Below are 22,157 nucleotides of genomic sequence, written 5' to 3' on the forward strand. Positions count from 1 at the left end.
TGGACCTCCAGAATGGCAGAATGAGGGAGGTAGTGTCAGGGGGAGACTGCCTCCATCCGCAGCAGCAACGTAGGCTTCCTGTCTTTTAGGTTAAAGAATGGGGCTGCAGCCCCATGGGCTCCAGTCTGAGAGCGGCAGCTGGGCTTCGCCCACCGCACCCTGCATGTGAGGGGGGAACGCCCCTGCACCCTTCAGGACACCCCCCAGCGCCCAACCTCAGAGCCTCCTGGCCAGCTCTGCCCCCACTTAGTCATAACTGGGAGATTCTGCCATTCAAGAGCAGACTCACAAGAACATGGGCACCTGGAAGGACCCAGCCCTTGTCTCCAGAGTGTGATAAGAGAGACTGAGTTCTTATTACACACAGGCATGGTGACACATTGTTTGCTTTAGACAAGAGTGACAAGATTGTGAATGGTCAGGGAGCACTGGCTAGGTCCCTGCTAAATACTGTCAATTACACCCATTCCAGAACATTCCCACAAAGTCTCGGCTATCAGGGATGGGGCCTGCAGGGGAAGGTCAGGAGCCTATCTGCCAAGTGAAGACAGACATCCTTTGTCCAGGAGAGGGAAGAGAGAGCTCCTGTCTTTCCCCATCCTAATGTTGCCGCTGAATGTCCTGGGTGGATGAAGCAGCTGAGACACCGTAATTCCCCGGGGCTGAATGACAATCCCTTGGAAACAGAGTGAAGGCAGCCATTTGGTATCTGGGGAACTGTTTTCTGGTTGAATCCTTTCTGGTTCCTATCATCACTCCCAGTAAGGGGCCACTCAGTTAGATCTTCTTTATGCCTAGCCTGGCTCCTAGCAGCTGCTCAAGGGAAGTTTGTTTACTCTGTGAATAAGTGAGTGAGTCAATGGTATTGCCACAGAATATTGGAGTCTTCAGATCAGGAAGTCCCTTGGAAGGGCACCGAGCTCCACAGTGAATGACATGTTACCAGAAAGAGACCTGGCACTACCTGTCTGGAGAAACATGACAGTCCAAACTGTCCGCTCCCCTGTACCACAGAGTGTGGTAGTGAACAGCGATGTTTCTCCTGTCCCTGAGGCTGCTGGTTCTGTCGTGGACGTGGGGTGGAGGAGAGCACAGGCAAATGAGGAAAGCCCTCACCGTGCACGTCCCACTTTCCAGGCCTCCCTTTCCCAGTATTAGGGTGCCAGCATGGTTGCCCCCCCAGGAGGACTGCAGCTCTCAGGCAGATAAATGAAGCCTGAAGGCCACAGACGCAGGTGAGCACTGAGGCCCTTCAGAAGGCAGGGCTATAATGTCCAGTCCAGGAGGATCACCCGGCTGAAGGGTGTGAAAGAGATATGTTGTTTTGCTGAGTTGGTGAGTCATTTAGGAGGTACAGACAGGAAGATCACTTGAGCCCAGCAGTTTTAAGATACCATACATAGTAAGACTCCATCTCATATGTGTATGGCTCATATATCTGGGGTATAAATGATATATATAGATAGATAGATCTCATATATATAGATAGATCTCTCATATATATACATATATGTGTATATATCTATAGCTATATATATATATATCTGGGAACAAAGGCAGAGGAGAAACACTAAAAACAGGTTGTAGAGCTTCACAGTTTGTTCTTGCCTTAACATGGAGCACCTGCTATTTTGACTTTGTCCCATAGCTCAACCAGGAACCTCAGGCTTTTCCTCACTAGGTGACCCTAATGTTTTCTGCAAGGAAGTAGGAGATGCTAAGGAAAGAAACAGCATTAGCATAGGAGAAGCAGACAGGGGACTTAGGACACCTTGGTGGTACCACTAGCTAGCTGCAGTCTTGTGCAAGTGCCCCAACCGGGCCTCCCCTCGAGTGCTTGTGTCAGGTGAGTGAGGATAGGATTATATCAAAGGCCCCTTCCAGCTTTCCAACTCTACCTGCCTTTACCCAGCCGCTGAGGCGCTGCTCTGCTGCCACAAAGAAAATGACACAGGCTTTTGCGATTTCACACTTTTTTTTTTCTTTTAGAGGTCTCGAACCCCAGGCTGGGCTAGCTACACTCTTTAAATATGACTCCGTGGACAGTCACTCCGTGGAGGAGGGCCGGCCTCAGTTCAGAGAGGTGAAATGACCAGCTTAAAGCCACCGCAGACTTCAAGCGTCCAGCTCCAAGAAAGGGCGGTGAGCAAGGGCTCAGCATGGGGGGTGGGGGGAAGAGACTCAGGCTGGGACGATCAGAGAGAAAGAGGAGTGCACCTGCCACCCCCCCCACACACACACGGAAAGGCCTGGGGGAGCCGCCGGGCTCGACCCTGGGGCAGCCTCGGGTTGAACGCCCTCACTGGAGGGGGTGGAGGTTCCCTGGGGGGCCGCAGGCCTTGAACTCTGCTCAGGAGCCCAGGCAGGAGAAAGAGCTGCAGGCCGAAGCCCCGGGGCGGGACGGAGCGAGCGCAGCGCGCGGCCCGGGGCCAGAGGCCGCTCCTTCCCGTCCCAGCTGGAGAAAAAGTCCTTCCCGGCCCGCCCCGGGGACAGAGCCGTCCCTGTCGCCCCGTCCAAGGCCAGTCACCCGCAGGGGGCCAGCCCGGGTTTTCTGCCAAAGCTGGGCCTCCCCGGGGTGCGCCCCGAGGCTTCCCGGGGGCGCGAGGGTCCCCGCTAGGCCCGCGCTTTCCCAGAAAGTGGGAGGGAGGGCGGGGCTGGGAGGGGGCGCGGCCTGGGAGGGCGGGGCCTTGTGGTGGGCGGGGCGCAGCCCGGGGGCAGGGCCTTGTTGTGGTGGGCGGGGCGGGGCCCCGGCGGGAGGCGCGGAGGCTCCGCCCCGGGGCAGGCGCAAGCCCCGGGTGCTGAGCTCCTCCAGTCTCCGCCGCGCCGCGGGCTGGGAGCGGAGCCCGCCGGCAGCTCCGCCGGCGGCGGCTCCATGGTCGGGAAATGACCCTGCCCGGGGGCCCGACGGGCATGGCGCAGCCGGGGGCCGCGGGCTGCCGCAGCCCCGGGCTGGAGCGGGCCCCGCGCCGGAGCGTCGGAGAGCTGCGCCTGCTCTTCGAGGCGCGCTGCGCGGCGGTCGCGGCGGCCGCGGCCGCCGGGGCTCCCCGGGCCCGCGGGGCCAAGCGGCGCGGAGGGCAGGTCCCCAACGGGCTCCCGCGGGCTGCCCCTGCCCCGGTGATCCCGCAGCTAACCGTGACCGCCGAGGAGCCCGACGTCGCCCCGGCCAGCCCCGGGCCGCCCCAGCCGGAGGGCGAGTGGCTCCCGGCCGCGGGCTCGCACCTGCGGCAGCCACGCCGCCTCTCCACCTCGTCGGTGTCCTCCACCGGCTCCTCGTCGCTGCTCGAGGACTCGGAGGACGACCTGCTGAGCGACAGCGAGAGCCGGAGCCGCGGCAACGTGCAGCTGGAAGCCAGCGAGGACGCGGTTCAGGTACGGGCCGCGGGGCGGGGCCGGCGCGGGGCGCGGGGGCTCCCGGGGGCGGGGTGGGGGGCCCACGCGCGGGCGGGCGCCCCCGCTGTCCCGCGCCGAGGGTCCGGGCGCCACCGTCCCGGAAGAGCCTTGGCAGTTCTCCGCCGGGGCTCGGCGGGCGGCCGGGCGGGCGGCCGGGCGGGCGGCCGGGCCCCGGGGCGACGTAGGAGGGTGAGGAGTTGGCGACCCGCCCCCGGGGTCGGGCGGGCGCCGCCGGGTGGCTGCGCGGGAGGGCGGGCGGGGCGCCCGTGCCTCCTCCCCGCCCCCTCCCGGGACGCGCCCCCCCCCGCCGTTGCCACGGTTTCCCGCTCCTGAGTGGGAGTGGAGCTGCGCTCCGCGCGGCTCGCGAGCCGCTGCCGTCTGCTCCGGGCGCCCGCACGCTGCCGGGACGCCGCGAGGGAGGGGCGCGGGGCGGCCGCGGAATGCGGCCCCACCTGGCGCTCACCCGGCTCTCCCGGCCCCGCCGCGCCGGTGGGAGGGTAAACTGAGGCTGGAGGGGGACCGGATCAGCCTGTTCGTCGCTGCCTGGATGTGCGGGGGCCAGGCTCACCCACCTGGCTGACACGGACCCGGGTGAGATGAAAGCGTGGCCCCTGCGCGGGCCCCAAGGTGCGTGCGCTGCGCACCCCGCGGTGCTTGAACCGGGGACGGACACTTCGCTGGCCGCGGTCCGCGTGGACTTGCTTCGGTTCCACGTGGTGCTTGTGCCCCCGGCGCGACGCGCAGACCCAGGATCTCTCAGCTTTCTCCCCAGAAGCGGCGACTTCCAGGGAGCCCCCGGCCCTCCCGGCACGCGTGCCTCGGTTGCTAGGACGACGCGGGGAGAGCGGGGGGGGGGGGCGCCTGGGCCTCGCGGACCCTCACCTCCGCCGCACACCTGGAGACTTACCGTGTGGGGAGAGGGGATTGCACAGTGACACACTGAGGGGGACACAATCAAAAACATCTGCCCCGAGCGGGGACACCCCCACCCCGCCGCGGGGCCACAGGTGCGGGAGCCCTCCCTCATCCTCATCCCGGCCTGCGCACCCGGGCGGGAAGGGGGAGACGCCCAGCTGGGCGGGGACCCCGTCCACACACACACCCCACTCCCCTCCTGCCCCTGGGCGGGTCGGCCGCTCCCCTGCTCAAATTCCAGACGTCCCGGAGGCGGGCGCAGGGAGGGAGGAAGGGTGAGGCGGGCCGAGGGCGTGGGAGCACCCCGCTTCCGCCCTGGGGGTCCCTGCAGGCGTGCGGGGTGGAGATCCCACAGCCGCTTTCCACCCAGGGCTGCCCCGAGCTGGTGGCCTTTCCAGCCCAAGGCTGCATCTTCTAGGCCTTCCCAACCCCCAGCCCGCGGGGCCTCCCCGAAGGCAAACAGCCAGGGCCGAGCATTAGATAAGCTCGGAGCTGTTGACAGAGTGTGCCTGCGTCCTCAAGAAGGACCCTGAGCGGACTTTGCCTCTGCCGTCCCGCGGCCAGCCGCGCAGCGCGCCCTCCCAGGTCGCCTTTAAGGGTTCCCCAGTTGGAAGGATACACCTGGGAGAAGGTACTGGGTCTGCGCTCCAGGGCTGCCACCTGGCCGACCTCTGCCAGCTCAGCCTGGGCACATCTGGGACCCAGAGAGGCTCTTCCTGCCTCTGTCTGGCGAATACAACCAGCTTTGCCTTCTCAAAGCCTGAGCCGGCTTCCCAGAGCGGAGTGGTTGAGACCTGGGGCAGCCTGGCTCTGTCCAGTGTCCATTCCTCCGATAGAGGGGATCCCAGGCAGGGAACCCCACATGCGGCTTAGCAAGGGCAGCTGTGAGGACCGCCCTGAGGCCGTGACTGCCTCCTAGAACAGCTGCAAGGCGGCTATTGCAGAAGAGAGGGTGGGTGCCGCACCGGTTTTCTTCTCTCCGAGCTCCACTCTAGGTAAGGAGACCTGGATGCCATCCCCTTCCCGCACTCCGAACCCCCACACATCACTTTCCACTAATTATAGAGCAGAATTTAGGTTAACAGACTTCCTTTTAAGAAGGCAATTGCCCATGGGAAGGTGAAGTCGTGGGTCACTCATACCTTAGTGCAAATCATTTTATAAATTTAAACTGCTTGCTCTCCCCCCGCCCCAGCACAGGGAGTGCTAGTTTGATAGGACAACTGGAACATGGAGTGGGTGCTGGGCGGACAGAGAGCTTCAGCCAGAAACACCATGAAGGGGACAGAGGGTGGGGAAGAGAGCCAACGCCAGAGCACAGGCTCACTTCTGGCAGGAGGCAGGCTGTGTGTACTGAAAGGGGGAGCAGATATCCTCAAGGCTTCTAAACAAAGCTTAGACAGGGGACTCTGAGCTAGGACCCAGCCAAGCCCTGCCCGCTCAGCCTGCTGGGTCCTCCAGTGCTAAAGCCACCCTGGCTTTTGCCCATGATGCCCAAGTTGCCTCTGTCTGTGTGTTGGTTTTCTTCCTCCTTCCTTCCTTTCTCTTTCCTTCTTTTTCTGATCCTGGGGCTCAAATTCTGGGTTTGGGCCCTGTTCTTGAGCTCCTTTTTGCTCAAGGCTAGTAGTGCTCTACCATTTAAGCCACAGCGCCACTTCCAGCTTTTTCTGTGATTAATTGGAGATAAGACTCATGGACTTTCCTGCCTGGGATGGCCTTGAATTGCAGTCCTCTGATCTTAGCCTCCTGAGTAGCTAGGATTACAGATGTGAGCCACCAGTGCCTGACTTTGTGTGTTGATTTCTAAAGGAGGGTTGGGCCAAAGGATGAAGCTCTGGCCTTCTTGGCATCTCCATCTCACCTAGTTATATCAAAAATCTGCTTCCCAATACCCTTACAATAAAACATCTCACCTGCTCAAAAATATCTTTCCCTGCCCGTTCATGAGAGAAAATCTCCACCCACTTACCTACTAACCCACCCACTCAATGATTCTCCAAACGCTCTTTGGATACATTAATTTGTGAATGCATTATGTTCTCCATGGAAAGGTACCTCCCGTAGAAGGTTACCTGAGTTGGAAGATGGCAATGAGTCAGGTTGGAGACACTAGCATCAACTCCTTCCCTGTTTGACTGCATCCATGACTGACAGGGCTGCTAGATCCTGTCATAAGAAACCTCGGGAGGTAGCAGCGAGGGATAATGCGCATGAAAGGCCTTTGTTTCCTGCGCAGTTAGAACCACCAGCCTTAGTCTCTGCTGCTCTTAGCTCCTGTGAGATACAAAACCAAGGTAGGGAGAGTAGGAGGTGGCCCCATTTCACCTTGGCATGGGGACAAGTAGATGCCATTATCACACATCAGCCAAGGGCTGGTGTACCACTTCAATTTTTTAAATTCAGACTAGGTCTCACTAGGTTTCCCAGCCTGGTCTGTGAACTAGTAGGCTCAAATGATGTTTCTGCCCCAGCCTTCTTTGTAGCTGGGACAACTGGCGTGTGCTGCCAGTCCTAGCTCAATGAACCCTGTTTTTACCAGGCCCCCCTTTCCTCAGGACCCCAGAAGGAAAGATAGTTCATTCCTTTTCCTGACCAAACCCAAGATTGGTTCTCCTTCCACTTTGTGTGTGTGTGTGTGTATGTGTATGAATGCTCGCTCACGTGCGTGTGCTGATCCTCGGGCTTGAATTCAGCCTGGGCACTGACCCTGAGCTTTTTTTGCTCGGTTAGTTCTCTTCTATATGAGCCACAACCCCACTTCTGGCTTTTTTTAAGCTTAATTGGGAATGAGTCTCACAGACTTTCCTGCCCAGGCTGGCTTTGACCCTTGATCCTCAGATCTCAGCCTCCTGAGTAGCTAGGATGACAGGTGTGAGCCACCGTACCCAGGTCCCCCTTCCACTTAGGGTGGCTACAGAGCTACAGCTTTTTTCTTTTGTCATTACACTGCTATCCCAAATTCTGTCTTTAGAATCATAAGCCTACCTGAAGTTCCTATCCACCCCCTTCCTTTGGATAAAGGGAAGGTGTGGAGCCAGTGGAGAGAGCACCACAGCAAATCCCAGTGTTTTCACAGAAATCAAAGCCCTCCCAGCCAGACAGAAGGGTAACATGGGCTCTGGAAAGTGCTAGGGCAGTTGGACCACGGGGAAGGAATTGAAGTGGTAGAGTCAGAAACTTGGACTCTGTAGATGCAGAATGTTAGGAGATGCTATTGCCTCTGAGCCCCCTATAAAATGAGCCTAATAATGCCACCTCTCGTACTTGCTGGGTCTGGGCGTCATAGCATGATTGTTGAGTGAACACGAGAGAAGAGGTCTGGGATGGGGCTAATTCACGTGGTGCATAATCACTTCCCTGAAATTTTACTTGAGGGTTTGGAGGTGGGGAGTTTTATAATAAAACTTGGATTTTATTATGTTAGCAGAATGCAAGCCTTGTATGTATTTAAAGATTTTAAAAGGGAGTTTTGAAAGAGATGTCATGCTGCTAGTGGGCTGCTTCTGGCTACACCCCCAGATCCCCAGGGATTGGACATGTGATCACACCCCAGCGTGCCATGTAGGAACTTCAGTAGCAATGGGAGAGCAGGGCTGTCTGAAGGAAGATGCGAAGGTGCCTGGCATGCAGCAGGCAGTCAGTAAATGGTGGCTCGTGTTAGGGCAGCCGCTATGTCCTCCCAGAGGAAACAGGCCCACACAGATGACAGTACTTGGTTGTGTTCACTCAGCCAGAAAGTGAGAAAGCCAGGACTGGAGCCAACTGTTTGATGCTTTGTCACCAACCCCCATCTCCTCCCTGTGTGCAAGGCTTTATGGTCAGAAGCCCTCTGCTCCCCAGTTCTCCCTCTCCACATTCTCCTGCAGCAGGGATGTTGGCTTCTAGTCTAGTCTCCTTTGAAAAGCAAGCAAACCTGCAAGGGGGCAGTGGACACGCAGACCTGTGTGCTTCACAGAGGAGACCCAGCATGGATGAATTTGGGGAGGGAAGCAAAAAAGATCCAGAATACATGAGATACTTTCAGGATTGGATTGGACAGAGTTCCTAAGTCATGGGGTTTTCTTTTTTTTCTTTTTTTTTCTTTTTTTTTTGTCGGCCGTGGGGCTTGAACTCTGGGCCTGGGCGCTGTCCCTCAGCTCTTCAACTCAAGGCGAGCGCTCTACCACTTGAGCTATAGCGCCACTTCCGGTTTTCTGGTGGTTTATTGGAGATAGGAGTCTCACGGTCTCTCCTGCCCTGGTTTTGAACCTCGATCCTCAGATCTCAGACTCCTGAGTAGCTAGGATTACAGGCATGAGCCACCAGCACCCGGCAGTCACGGGGTTTTCTCCAAAATAACTCCTACTTTTTCCTGCACGCGCATGCGCGCGTGTGTGTGTGTGTGTGTGTGTGTGTGTGTGTGTCCTAGGGCTTGAACTCTTGAACTCAGACACTCACTCTGAGCTTTTGTACCCAAGTTTAGCACTCTACCACTTGAGCCACAGCTCCACTTCTGGCTTTTTTGGTGGTTAATTGGAGTTGAGTCTCTCGGATTTTCCTGCATGGGCTGGCTTCAAAATGTGAGCCTCCCATCTCAGCCTCCTGAGTAGCTAGGATTACAGGGCATCTGGCTCCCTGCCAGTTTTGCTTTAAGATGACAGGCCCTTTGCTTTGCAGCTCACAGATCAGAACCAAAGGCCAACTCGCAGAGTCCGTGGAATACGGAGGCAAGCTGAGGGGTGTTGAGGTGCCAGGCTGGCCTCATGTGTTGGTCTTATGTGAAGGGTTGATTCAGTATCAGTGTCTCTGAATGAAAGGTACTAGCATCCCAAGTGAGTGAATTGGAGATCTAGGTTTGTCTGGCTTTTGCTTCATGCCAAGGAATGGGACAGGGGAGCTGAATGCCTGTCACGCTCAAGCGCAGCCAGGGAATTGATTCCCACATTTTACAAACTGATACTCTCATATACACAGGTTTGTTTCTCAGCCACCCCCCCATCTCCTGAGGCATTGGCTCCACCCCAAACCTATTCAGAATTTCCCTTTGGTAGAGCTGGGAGGTGGCATCAAGGGTGATCCTCAGGCTGAGGGGTGTGGCTGGGGGGGGTAGAGCACCTGTGAGCAGGCACGGGTCCCTGAGTTCGAACTTAAGTACCACTTAAAAAAGAGGAAGAAGAAACCACCATGGAACAATTCAGCAATCTGCCCCTACCATTTTTTGAGTGGTGGAGCTGGGCTTTCTGACCAGAGTCCAGGGCTTTTATTTATTTTCTGTCTGTTCGAGAAGCCAAGTAGCCTTCTCTGGCCGCGGCTCCCCCTCAGGGCTGGTCAAACCCCTCACAGCCAGGGGAAGGAGCAAATGAGTTAAGGGATGAACAGAGGAATCCTCCAGTCCCTGCTTCCGTTCCAGAAAAGGGGGGACTTGAGGCCTTGGGGAGATGCCGATTTACAGGCAGGGGACTCCACACACCCCCTACCCCCACCCCCGTGTCGCTTTCAGAAAAGCCACTGGCAGAAGATCCGCACCATGGTGAACCTGCCGGTCATCAGCCCGTTCAAGAAGCGCTACTCGTGGGTGCAGCTGGCGGGCCACACAGGTGGGCCTGGCGGGGTGGGGGTGGGGCGGCTGGCTGGGCCGGGGACCCCCTTCCCTCCCCCCCCCCCCCCCCCCCGCAGCGCTCAGCCCAGCCCTCCGCAGGGAGCTTCAAGGCGGCGGGCACCAGCGGGCTCATCCTGAAGCGCAGCTCGGAGCCCGAGCGCTACTGCCTGGCGCGGCTGATGGCGGACGCGCTGCGGGGCTGCGTGCCCGCCTTCCACGGCGAGGTGGAGCGCGACGGCGAGAGCTACCTGCAGCTGCAGGACCTGCTGGACGGCTTCGACGGGCCCTGCGTGCTGGACTGCAAGATGGGCGTCAGGTGGGGACGCGTGTGCCCCCCGAGGGGGGAGGGACTGGGGGGGCCTCTCTGTGCGCCCCCCCACGACCCGCTCCCCCCCCCCCCCCCCGCAGGACTTACTTGGAGGAGGAGCTGACCAAAGCCCGCGAACGGCCCAAGCTGCGCAAGGACATGTACAAGAAGATGCTGGCGGTGGACCCCGAGGCGCCCACCGAGGAGGAGCACGCGCAGCGCGCCGTCACCAAGCCGCGCTACATGCAGTGGCGGGAAGGCATCAGCTCCAGCACCACGCTGGGCTTCCGCATCGAGGGCATCAAGGTGGGCCAGGACAGGAGGGGCCCTCCCCGTCCCCCCTCCATTTGCCAGGCCACACCCTCTAGCCACCATCTCCTGGCGCCTAGAAGTTGACATGGGGGGGGAGGGTGGCACTGCCCTGCTACCCCTTGCATGATCCTCTCCCTCCAGGCGGGACCCAGCCCCTGACACTCCCTGCCCACCTCCTTCAGAAAGCCGATGGCTCTTGTAGCACGGACTTCAAGACTACCCGAAGTCGGGAGCAGGTGACCCGCGTCTTTGAGGAGTTCATGCAAGGGGACACGGAAGTATTGGTGAGAGCCAGAGCCCGAGGTGTGGGGAGTGTCTGAAGCCCAGGGAACCTCCTGCTCATCTGTTCTGGGGTGCCCAGAGTACCTCCTGCTCATCTTGTTCTGGGGCGCCCAGGGAACCTCCTACTCATCTGTTCTGGTGTCCCAGCCCACGGGATCCCCTGGTAGCCGTTACCTCACTGTGCTTCACTTTCTTCCCTTGGTGGGCCATGAGTGTCTCCGAGGCACATGTGCCGAGCTGAGGGTACGCGGTGCTGCTCTAAGTTGGACACGTTCCCATAGCACGTCATTAATTTGCTCACCCCGTCCTCTCCAGAGGAGGTATCTGAACCGCCTGCAGCAGATCCGGGACACCCTGGAGGTCTCCGAGTTCTTCAGGAGACACGAGGTAAGAGGCCGGTGGGCTCAGGTGACGGGGTCTGGTCTGTGGGGGCTTCTGCGGAAGCAGGGCCTGACTCTGTGGGGCTCGCAGGTGATTGGGAGCTCCCTCCTCTTCGTGCATGATCATTGCCATCGCGCTGGTGTGTGGCTCATCGACTTTGGCAAGACCACACCCCTCCCTGATGGCCAGATCCTGGACCACCGAAGACCCTGGGAAGAGGGCAACCGTGAAGATGGCTATTTGCTGGGGCTGGACAATCTAATTGGCATCCTGGCCAGCCTGGCTGAGAGATGAGACTGGGTCCTCGTCCCCACTTGGGCTGGCTGCCGGACAGACGTGTGGACCTAGGGTTGTGCCCCCTCTGTGCATGCTGGCAGGAGACTGGAATCCCGCTGGGCGGGCATTCACCCAGCCCTGCAGGACTAGGTGTCAGTCACTAAGGGGCTGCACTGCCAGTACTGGCATTTGGCCTCCAAAGAAGCCTCAGGTTCCCAGAGCTGAATGGCACTCCAGTTACAGCAAGGGAAGGGAGCCCAGGCTTTTCCTTAGCCCAGCTCTTCTGAGGCTGCTCTCTCCGCAGCTCTCCAGAACAGCCAGAAAAAAGATTATTTCATAGGTATAGACCTATTGGTCTAACTTCCTACACTACAGTGGACTCCCCTTCCCAATAAAATGTAAAGACCTAGCTTCTGTGACTCCAGTCTCATCCCCTCCCTCCTCTGGTCCACTCTTGCCCAGTGCCAGAGTCCACGACCACACAGATCACTGGAGGATGCGAGAAGAGCTTTTTATTTGAAACAGCTGCAGGGTTGGGATGGCACAGACGAAAGATGCTCATGGGGAGAAGGCAGTCCAGAACTCCCTAGTGACGGCCAGGGCAGGCAGGCCGTGGCCATCGGCCCCCGATACCCAAAGCCGGGAGGGGCCAGGCCCTTCCCAGGAGGCCTGGGTTGGTTTCCAGGATGGAAAGTCTGTTGCTGCCAGGCCAGCCCTGAGACAGGCCCAAACATGCAGCTCAGACTGCAGGGGACAGAGGCTACAGGAACAAGCCACCTAGAGGCCTGGGAAGGGGTGCAGGGAGTTGCTGTTGCTCAGGTCAATGCCTGAGTCACCCTGCACAGGTGCCCTTGGGGCCCAGGAGCCATAGGTGGGGTTCCAAAGGTTCTGAGGTTGGAGGCCTCCACATTTGAGAGGCTTGAGGCCGGCGGACAGCCAGGTGCCGAGGTTTCCTCCCCGGCTTTTCAGGCTCTCTGAACCTGGGTCCTGGGGGGGTGGGGCTCTCAGGACCTCCAAAGTCCTGTTCCCTAGTGCACAAGCCCCTTCCTCCTCCACGATGGGCCCAGCTTCCACTGGCAGGGGAGAATTCAGCACGTCAGGGTCCTGTAATGGGGGAGTTGGTGGGGCCAAGAGGCCAGAGACTTCCAGCTTTTTCTGTGTATGTGGTGCTGAGGAATGGAACCCAGGGCTTCATGCATGCCAGGTGAGCACTCTACTACTAAGCCACCTTCCCAGCCCCTTTGTGGGGTTTTTTTCTGACCCGCTGTGTGAGGGTGGTCAGGCAGCAGGGGAGATGGAGGCACACCTGCGTGCAGTATTGCAGGCGCTCTGAGATACTGGCAAAGTTGGGGCGGAGCTCGGGCTGGTGCTGCCAACATTGGGTCATAATGCGGTACCTGGGGAGAGGAAGCAGTGTGTGCTACCCTGGCCTGGAGGCGCCCTCCCCTCCCTGGGCAGTACTCCTAACTCACACAGGTCCTGGACAGCCTCTCGGAGGGTCCATCCGGTTCCCTGCGACAACAAAGTCCAGCACCTCCTGGTTGGTGCGCCCAGGGTAGGGCATGTAGCCCAGAGAGAAAATCTCCCAGAGCAGAACCCCAAAGGACCTGCATCATGTGGAAAACAAGTGAGGCTCATGAGGAGCCCGAGGACCGAAAGGCCAGGATTCACTTCGAAGGAGGGGAGAGGATTCAGTCACCAGGAGTCTGTCTTGGATGTGAACACGCCCTCCAGGAGGGCCTCCGGGGGCATCCACTTGACTGGCAGCAAGGCCCGGCCCCCCTTGCGATAGTAGCTGGCCCTGTGAGAGGAAAGAGGAGGTGATGAGTCCTGATACTGCCAACCCCGCCAGAGCCGCCGCCTTCCCACGTCCCCCACAGCGGCACCCACCGGTAGATGTCTCTTGCCATCCCGAAGTCCCCGATCTTGGCTACTCGGCTGGGCCCCGCGCAGCTCAGCAGGCAGTTGCGGGCAGCAATGTCCCTGAAGAATTGGGACAAAGAGTCAGCGGTAGGATTCAGAAACTCTCCTTAACAAGCCATGTGGGTGCAACAGCTGCTCCTTGGAAAACAAGTTGGGGGGGAGGTCGTCCAAACCAGGATGGCTCCGCACCTGTGGATGAAGTGATTCTCCTCCAGGTAGTGGCAGCCCTGGGCTATATCCTGGGCCAAGTGCAGCAGGTCCTGCATGTTCAGAGGGGATGGCTGGCCCTGGCTCAGGCAGGAGGCACATTAGTCCAGGCAGGTGTGGGGACACAGGACAGGCTGGGGTGGGGGATATGGGTCTCACCGGGTGTGGCCGGCTCTGCCTCAGGAAACTCTTCATGTCCCCTCCAGACATCAGTTCCAGCAGGATGAGGCGAGGGGCAGCCCGGAAGCTGAGCCCCACACAGCGCACGATGTTCTTGTGACTGAACTTGCTGGGTTGAGTGGTCCACAAACCCCACCGCCAGAGGGAGGTGCAGGGGGGGCAAACACATTCTAGGCTCCACAAAATGACTCAGAACCCCTGCTGCCTTAGCCCTTCCCTGCCTCTCCATCCCAGGGGAAGGAGGAGCCATCTCTGCTTGCAGCCTGGGCCCTCTCTCTGCAGCCCCTCACCCCTGTGGGCAGCCCTGGACTCTCCAGCCCCTCACCCCTGCCCAGCCCTGGGTGCACCTGATGATAAGTGCCTCCATGAGGAAGTCCAGTTCGTCCTGGCGAGAGCACAGCTCCGGCAGGGTCTGGGGAAGAAGAGCACCGCTAAGGACTGCATTTGGCTGGATACTTCAGCAAGATGTGGATGGTTAAGTTAACCGGAACTCTAGCAACTGCTCACCCACTGGGCCCTGCTCTACACCCCACCTCCAGCCCCCCACCATCTCACCTTGATAGCCACCTGCAGGGGGCTGGAGTCCCCGGGAAGGCCGATTACCAGTCCCTCGTATACCTCCCCAAAGGCGCCGTGGCCCAGGGCTCTGGAGGAAGGCAGGTTGGGAAGACATGGGTGACGAGCACAGAGAAGGGTCCAGTGCCCCCCTTTCTCTCCTTTGTGCCTCCCCTCCCTGATGTGGTCAGCTGACTCTGAGCTTTCTGCATCATGGACATCTCAGACACAACCCCTCAGAGGTGAGGCTGGCTCACAGAGCCGGGGCAGGAGGGAAGGGCAGAGTCAAGGTAGGAGTCCCTGAGGTGCTGGGGCCGGGGTGAGGAAAAGATAACCTGTGCACTCCGGAAGTCCCGTTCCAGGCCTCTAACCCAGCACTGGGTGGAGGAGGGCTGACCTCGAACAAGGAACAAGTCCCTTTGCCTTTTGGAGCTTGTATGAGTCTCCATCTCTACACCAGGTTTCTGGGTGGATGAACTCAGGGGTCCATAATGCAGGGAGCAAGGTGGGAAGGATTCTGAGTGCACAGGTTGTCAGAAGGCTGTCAGAAGGCTGGCTCACCGGAGCAGGGTGACATTGGCTGGAGAAACCTCGGTGAGCCCTGGAGGCAGCGGCCAGGCCTGGGCCGAGCCCAGCCCCACTTGGCAGTAATAGGGATTGGGGGATGTCCTGATGGCAGAGGTTCGAAGCTTGCTCAGCTCAAGTTCAGGACCCGGCAGCCTTGTCCCCCACAGGCCCTGCCACTTCTTTTGGCTCACTGATGGGGAAGAAACAGAGACATAGCCTCCACCACCCCTGCGTCCCTGCCCATGACACCTTCCAGATGCTTCCCCAGCCTCCCCAGCTCTTTTCCTCCTGGAAGCTCAGAGTCGTCTTCCGCCCACTGCTTTGGAGGGGTTGGAAGACGTAGGGGTTCTGGTCACATCTGCTGCTTGGGACCCCACAGCAGCACATCACCACTCAGTGGAAAAGGACATCCTCAATCAGCCAGGCCTGCTAGATGCTCCGTACCCAGAACCAGGATGCCACACGCTGTAAGCAGGCTCAGTGTTAGGGTTGCCACCACAGCCACCATCAGAACCAGAGGGCCTGCTGTGGCAGGAGGGTCTAGGGAGAAAGAGAGACATCTCCAGTAGGAAGCATTTCTGTTCTTTTATCTTCGTTGTTTTTGTGCCAGTTCTGAGGCACTGCCCCCTAGCTTTACCGCCCATGGCTAGTGTTCTACCACTTGAGCCACAGCACCACTTCTGGTTTTCTGGTGATGAATTTGAGATGAGTCTCATGGACTTTCCTGCCCAGGCTGGCTTTGAACCTCAATCCTCAGATCTCAGCCTCCTGTGTAGCTAGAATGACAGGCGCGAGCCATCGGCAGGTGCTCCACTTCAACTCTGAGATAAAATCTCACTATATAGACGTTAGCCTTGTACTAGGTATCCTCTTGCCTCAGTCCCCCTCCCCTGCTAATACATCAGTGCTGAGATTGCAGGCATGTATCACCATGCTTGACTACTCTCAAATCTGACCCAGGCTTCAAAACTTCATTGTTTACCCATGATGCCAACTGTCCTAGCAAAAGCAACCTCAGTCTCCTGAGAATCCCTAGAATATCTGGCATCTCCCATAGCAACTGCCATTTTTAGGTATATATCTATTATCTATGTGAATATCCATATCACCTCCTACACCAGCCTACATTCTCTATATTGCAAAGCACGCACATGCACCCAACCCAGTGCCTGGCACACAGCAGGCCTCTACCATCTTTCCCGGCCCCCAATAGTCCCTCCTCATCTAGGAGCCAGCAGTGCAGACGACAGTAAAGGCAAGACCTACTCATGCAAGTGATGTTGTCGGCAGAGAGCTCCATGCCCTCTGGGCAGATGCACTCAGCCAGGAGGAGCTCTGCCCGCCACAGGCAGTCTTTCAAAGGGCAATGGCTGCAATTGGGGTGCCTGCGGATCTCCACCTCTCCGTGGTTCTCTGTGACTGACAGCAAAGACTGATATGGTGAGGTGGCGTATGGGAAGTGGGATTGGGGACACAGATGTCTTTTCTAGCAACATGATTAATGGTAGCCCAGGGGTTTAGAGCAAGGAGCAATGCCAAGGGTGGCGCGAGTGCCTGGGGACTTCAAGCCTGTACATCTGTCCCCTCCATCTGGGACCCTGGAGCCCACAGGTATTTCAAGAGCAAAGGATGCTTGGTAAACACTCTAGACTGCCCCATACTGGCATCACAACACACACACAAGCACAGTACACTTCTCCAATGTTCCCGAGCTGTAAGAACTACGTAACTCACAGTGTAGATGGAGCTGGTGGCTCCTGTGGGAGCAGGTCCAGAGACTGAGGGGAATGGCTGGGCCAGGCTGAGCGGTGTGTGTGTGTGTGGGGGGGGGGTGTGCCCTGAGGTCAGTACCTGCCAGAGGCTGCAGATAGAGTTCACTGCTGGGGTGTATGAAGGAAACCCCATCTTCTCCATCAGCCCAGAGGCTGTCAGTCTCTGAGGCGTCACCTCCTGGAAATGGAGTGATGGAGAGCTTGACTATAAAACAGGAGTCAGGGGTTGAAGGGGAAGAAGGGGCATATGGTGGCCTTTCTGTTAGAAAGCTGGCTTATGCTAAGTATGGAAGCTGGAATTTCCCACGGAATATCCCTACTCTGTCCTCTCTCCATTGGCTACCATTACCATACAGGGGCTGTCCATGCACAAGTGGGAGCTAAGGGACAACTCAAGGGCAAAGAAAGGCCTGGCTCAGGCTGTCTCTCTGAGTCCCTGCAGGTCTAAGTTCTCAGCTACGAATGAGAGAAGCCTGACCCAAACAATCCATTTCTATTCTACTTCTGTGGAAACGTAGATTTGTGAACAGTACAGCCCAGCTCACTGCAAAGGCTCTTCTGCCTTACACTGATGTTCCCCAAACTCTGGAGGACCTTGGAATCACCCAGAGGACCAGGACCAGACATAGTAGTGCACATGTATAATTCCAGCTACACCGAAGACATAATAGGTAGGAGGATCACAGTCAGAGGCCAGCCAAGGAAAAAGCCAACAATCCTATCTGAAAACTAACCTAAAAGCGAAAAGGGCTGGAGATTGGTAGAATGACTGCCTGAAAAGCGTGAAGTTTTGAGTTCAAACAACAGTATTGCCAAAAACCCAGCTGACTGGCATCCTGCCCTCGGGGTTTCTGATTCAGGCTATTGGAAACGTCTGGAAATTTGCATTTTGTTAAATTTTTATTGTAACCACAAAGTCTGGTGTACAAAGGGGTTACAGTTACATAAGTCAGGTGAGTGCATTTCTTTTTGGCCAATGTCACCCCTTTTGCTCTTTCCTAGCTTTTTCCTCCCATCCCCCCACAAGACCTATTTTTTTTAAAGCAATGACAGTGATTGAATGAAAAGTTGCATCTATGTATTGGAAACAACATGATGTTTTTGAAACCTTGCACAGTTACTAGTTTAAGCCAGTCAGCATATGCATCCCTCTTGTGGCCTGAACACCTAAAATCTACTTTGTCATATTGACGAATACATCGTTAAAGACTGCAGTCACCAAGATGTGTAACAGAACCCTCCAACTTCTCACCCGGCTGAAATTTTAGATCCCCTGACCAACATCTTCCCAATCCCACCTCACCCCTAGAATCTGCATTTGTGCTGAAACTACTGGACTGGGGGGGGGGGTGTCATTTAAATTCCCAACAAACCATCCCCCGGCTTTCTGCGCCCGGCTCATCTTTGTTAGCCAGGTCTGAGTTCTTCCACAGAGAAGTTGTGTTGGACTCGGTCCTGATTGCAGTGCAAATCCGGGGAGGCCGGGAGGCCGGCCTGCCTGCCTGTCCATCTGTTTGCACATGTGATTGTGCAATTGCTCTGCCTGGGGAGGCTTGAACTCAGGGCCTTGAGCTGGGGGAGAGGGGGACAGGTGCTGGATCTCCAGGCCCGGCCGGTGTCGGGGCGGGGCATTTCCCCCCTGTCCCACCGATCTGGTCACCTTCCCCAACCGTGCACCTACCCCGGTAGCCGCCGCCGCCGCCGCCCGCCGTGCAGGCCCCGCCGCCGCCCCCGAAGCCGCCGGCCGCCGCCCAGCCGAGGGCGGCCCGGGCCTCCGCGCAGCCCTGGCCGCCCTCCGCCCCCTCCCGCAGGGAGCGGCCGGCCTGGGGGGAGGGGGCGCGGGACGCCCAGCCGCCCCCTCCACCTGCAAAGCGACAGCGGGATGGCTGGCGGCCGGGACGCAGGGGCCCGCCGCCGCCCCCGGCCCGCCGCCCGCCCTCACCTGCGGCCCCGCCTCGACCGCCGCTCCCGGGCGCCGCCCAGCGGTTCTCCAGTTTCTCGGGGGCAGCCCGGGCCCCGCCGCGGTCCTGCGGCCTCGAGTAGGCCCGGCCGCCGCCCCCCGCCGCCACCAGCAGCGGCTCCGGCTCCCCGGCGCGCAGCTGGGGACCCCGCGGAGTCAGGCGCGCGCTCCGGCCCGACCCGGGCGAGAGGACGGGGACCCCGCCGCCCGACCCCGGGGCCCGGAGACGGGACGGGGACCCCGCCGCCCGGCCGAGCCCGGGCCGCGCGCCGCACGTACCCGGAAGACGAAGGTGGCGCCCCCGCCGCCCCCGCCGCCTCCGGCCCCGCGACGCCGACCCGGGGCGCTTCCGGTCCCCTCCGCCGCCACGTGCGACTCCCCGAGGCAGACGCGCTGGCTCCCGGGGCTGCCCTGCGGGCACCGCGGACCATGGGCGCCTGTGGGCGCGGAGGGCGGCCGGGGCCCCCGCCCCCCGCCGGCGCCCGCTTACTCCGGGACAGGCGTCCTCCCCCTGCTGCCCCACGAGGATGTAGAGCGGCTCCCCGCGCCCCAGGGAGAACACGGCCGACAGGAAGACGCCGTGCGCCCGCGACAGGTGGTTCCGGGCGCCCCTGCCGCCCGCCGCCCCGTAAGCCGAGATCCTGCGGGAGGGGGGCGCTCAGGGGTCCAGGGCGGCGGGGCGCTGAGGGGTCCGGGGCGACGGGGCGCTGAGGGGGCGGGGCGGGGAGGGGTCCGGGGTGATGGGGCGCTGAGGGGCCCGGGGTGATGGGGCGCTGAGGGGTCCGGGGCGGGGAGGGGCCCGGGGTGATGGGGCGCTGAGGGGTCCGGGGCGACGGGGCGCAGAGGGGGCGGGTGGGGGCGCAGGTGGGGCTGGGGGTGACAGGGCGGCTCCGAAACTTCTCATCTGACAAGTGTGGAGACCGCCGGCGCAGGGTTAGGGAGACTCGGGTTGCACACCCCAAAGCCTTTTCTGGGGAGGCCGCTGCGCACTCGCTAGCCGAGTTACATCCCCGGCACCGTCCCCCCCTCCCCCCGGTGTCATACCTGTTTCTGGAAAGTTTGGGGAGATGGCGGGAAGCTCCAGCTGGTCCTCCCCACGGTAACCCAGAAGTCTGGGCCAACGGGGGCCACGGAGCCCATCGCCCCCTTCCCTCCCCGCGGCGCCGACTGGGGCGCCCGGTGGCGGGCCCGTGAGTCCCCCCCCCCCGCCTCCCCCATGTGGAGCCTCAGCCCGGGGGGGCCTCACCCCTGCCCCGCCGGGCACTCACAGGTACTGGCCGGGGCTGGGCGCCCGCCACCGCTGCACACCCCGCAGCGGCCCCGCGGCCCCCACGGTCACCGCCACGCCGCTCCCCGCGTACGCCCCGTCGCACTGCCGCTGCGTGGGCCCCCGCCGGCCGCTGGCCCCGCACGAGCTGAACAGCCAAGGCCCCTCGGCGCCTGCGAGGCGGGAAGGGGGCAGGGAGCGCCATGGAGCCCCGCGCCGGGGCCGCGGAGCGGGGGTCTCTCCCCGGGGAGCCGCAGGGAGGCTCACCGGGAGGCTCCGGGGGAGGCGCGGACTCCACGCCAGGGGCGGCGGTGACCGTCGGGTCCGGGGAGCTGGCGGGAAGGGGCAGAGAAGGCGCCCGGGAGCCCGGGCGGGAGCCGAGGATGGCGCCTGGAAGGTGGAAGGCCGGGGACGGAAAGGTGGGGCGGGGGACGAAGGCGGGTGCCGCCCGGCTGGGCGTCCGCCGGCGCCGCGGCCACGCCCGCCCCTCCCACCGAACACCCGCACGGGACCCCCGAGGCTCCGCAGCCCCCCTCCTAGGGCCGTCCCTCCTTCCCCGGCTTCTCGCAAAGCCCCAGGGTTCGAGATCTCCTCGGGAGGATCCATGGGGACCGCGGGCCCGGGCCTGGGGGGGAGCGGGGACACACATACCCGCAGCTCCGAGCCAGAGCAGCAGCCGGGCCGAGCGGCTCATCCCCGGATCCGACGGCCCCGGACGCGCGCAGCCTCCGCCACCGCCTGGCGTCCCGAAGCCCGTCTGGCCTCGCCTACCGCAGACCCCTCATCGCCCCGGAGGAAAAGGCGGGGCGTGTGGGCAGCAGGTCCCCGCGCTTCCGGGAGGAGCCGTGGAGCCCCCACCCCGGGAATCCCATCTCCAGCCGCCAGGAGGTCAGCTGCTGGCCGCCCAGGCGGCCGGGGAGGGACGGAGGCTGCCATGGCCCTATCCTTTTGAGGCAGCTCCAGGATGGCGCCCAACCACACCCCAGGCCCTTGGCATGGGCTTCAAGGTCTCTTGGGAAGCATATGCTTCCTTGGGGCTGGTGGGTGGTCACACAGGACAAGTGCTCTTTGAACTGCTAGGCTGGGGCACTTGCAGGGTCCAGGTGCCTGCGAGGGGATCTGCTCAGCACTAAGCAAAGTAGGGACTAACTGCGAAGACAGCGTCTCCCACCACCTGTGCATCATGAAGATGTATAGATCACCACAGACACCCACATCCCGGAGGGAGCGATGGAGCGCAGCCCTGTTCAGGCCTGGCCTGAATTCAAGTGGGCTTTAAAAGTATTGGGTCTTCAATCTCTAGCTTAAAATGGTAACTCTGAGGGCAGAGGCCTTCAAGTGTTGGATAGGACTGCTTTAATAGTTAAGCTACTTGGTAAAGTCTGAGTAATACTTACGTGTAGCCACATAGTTGGTTTTTTTGGGGGGAGATATTTCAATTAATCTCTATTTTGTATCGAACTAAGCAGTTAAGTAAGGCGGCCTAACAGTGTGGTTCTGTTTAAAGCTATGTAAAATTACAATCATGGTGATTGAAGTATCAAACCCCCAACAAAGCAAGGTAACATTATGGGATAGGGCATGATTGCATAGAGGGAAAATGTGAGGTCAGAGTTCAAACTGACACACATGGAGTTTTGTAGAGCACAGAAGAGTTGTTTGTTCTGCATTGTATAAACAAGAGCAGAAGACCCATAGGAACCCAGGCAAGAGCATCTATAACAGATTGCTCGAGCTGTCCACAGGGAACAGAAATCGCTTCATCTTCATTGTGAAGAGTGATTGCTCCTATGCTCATATCCTGAACTAAACCGACAAACAGCTCCATGCTAAAATTCCCTAGCTAAATACATCCAGTCCCATCTTTCCTAACCAGAGTACTACTACATGGAATGTCTCCTAAGATAATGAATTGGATGCCACTTAGCTTTCCTTCAGCAAATACTTAGGAATCTTTTAAGATCCAAAGCAAGTTAACACTACGCTTATTTGTCAGTTGTAGGGCTTGAACTTAGGGTCTGGGTGCTGTCCCTGAGCTCTTTTGCTCAAAGCTAGCACTATATCATTTTAAGCCAAAGCTCCAGTTTTGCTTTTTGGAGTGATTAAAAAATTGGAGATGAGTCTCATGGGGATTTTTCTGCCTGGGCTGGCTTTGAATGCAGCCCTCAGATCTCAGCCTCCTGAGTAGCTAGGATTACAGGTGTGAGCCATCAGCGCCTGGCTTAACACTGCATTTTTATCAGAGAGTCTATATAAACAGCTAAATTGTGATGTGATTTTCACAT

General features: G+C 59.4%; 2 protein-coding genes across 2 annotated transcripts; one reads left to right on the forward strand and one right to left on the reverse strand.

Moving 5' to 3' along the window:
• The first annotated feature begins 2,811 nt into the window (after nucleotides 1-2,811).
• Itpka (inositol-trisphosphate 3-kinase A) lies at nucleotides 2,812-11,850 on the forward strand. Its single transcript, XM_070005852.1, has 7 exons — nucleotides 2,812-3,369; nucleotides 9,785-9,881; nucleotides 9,983-10,199; nucleotides 10,292-10,496; nucleotides 10,685-10,786; nucleotides 11,100-11,171; nucleotides 11,256-11,850. The coding sequence occupies exons 1-7, from the start codon at nucleotides 2,884-2,886 to the stop codon at nucleotides 11,457-11,459; spliced, it is 1,383 nt and encodes a 460-aa protein (XP_069861953.1). The 5' UTR covers nucleotides 2,812-2,883; the 3' UTR covers nucleotides 11,460-11,850.
• Nucleotides 11,851-11,938: 88 nt separating this feature from the next.
• Ltk (leukocyte receptor tyrosine kinase) lies at nucleotides 11,939-20,606 on the reverse strand. Its single transcript, XM_070005854.1, has 19 exons — nucleotides 20,524-20,606; nucleotides 20,140-20,262; nucleotides 19,874-20,045; nucleotides 19,096-19,246; nucleotides 18,885-19,016; nucleotides 18,588-18,744; nucleotides 16,725-16,823; nucleotides 16,140-16,292; nucleotides 15,318-15,413; nucleotides 14,868-15,063; nucleotides 14,307-14,397; nucleotides 14,099-14,163; nucleotides 13,731-13,860; nucleotides 13,554-13,651; nucleotides 13,332-13,424; nucleotides 13,141-13,242; nucleotides 12,914-13,048; nucleotides 12,748-12,838; nucleotides 11,939-12,545 (listed from the first exon to the last, which is right to left on the reverse strand). The coding sequence occupies exons 1-19, from the start codon at nucleotides 20,564-20,566 to the stop codon at nucleotides 12,219-12,221; spliced, it is 2,454 nt and encodes an 817-aa protein (XP_069861955.1). The 5' UTR covers nucleotides 20,567-20,606; the 3' UTR covers nucleotides 11,939-12,218.
• Nucleotides 20,607-22,157: the final 1,551 nt, after the last annotated feature.

This window comes from Dipodomys merriami, unplaced genomic scaffold, assembly GCF_024711535.1.
Source record: "Dipodomys merriami isolate MVZ:Mamm:240054 unplaced genomic scaffold, mDipMer1.0.p SCAF_69, whole genome shotgun sequence".
NCBI classification, from domain to species: domain Eukaryota; kingdom Metazoa; phylum Chordata; class Mammalia; order Rodentia; family Heteromyidae; genus Dipodomys; species Dipodomys merriami.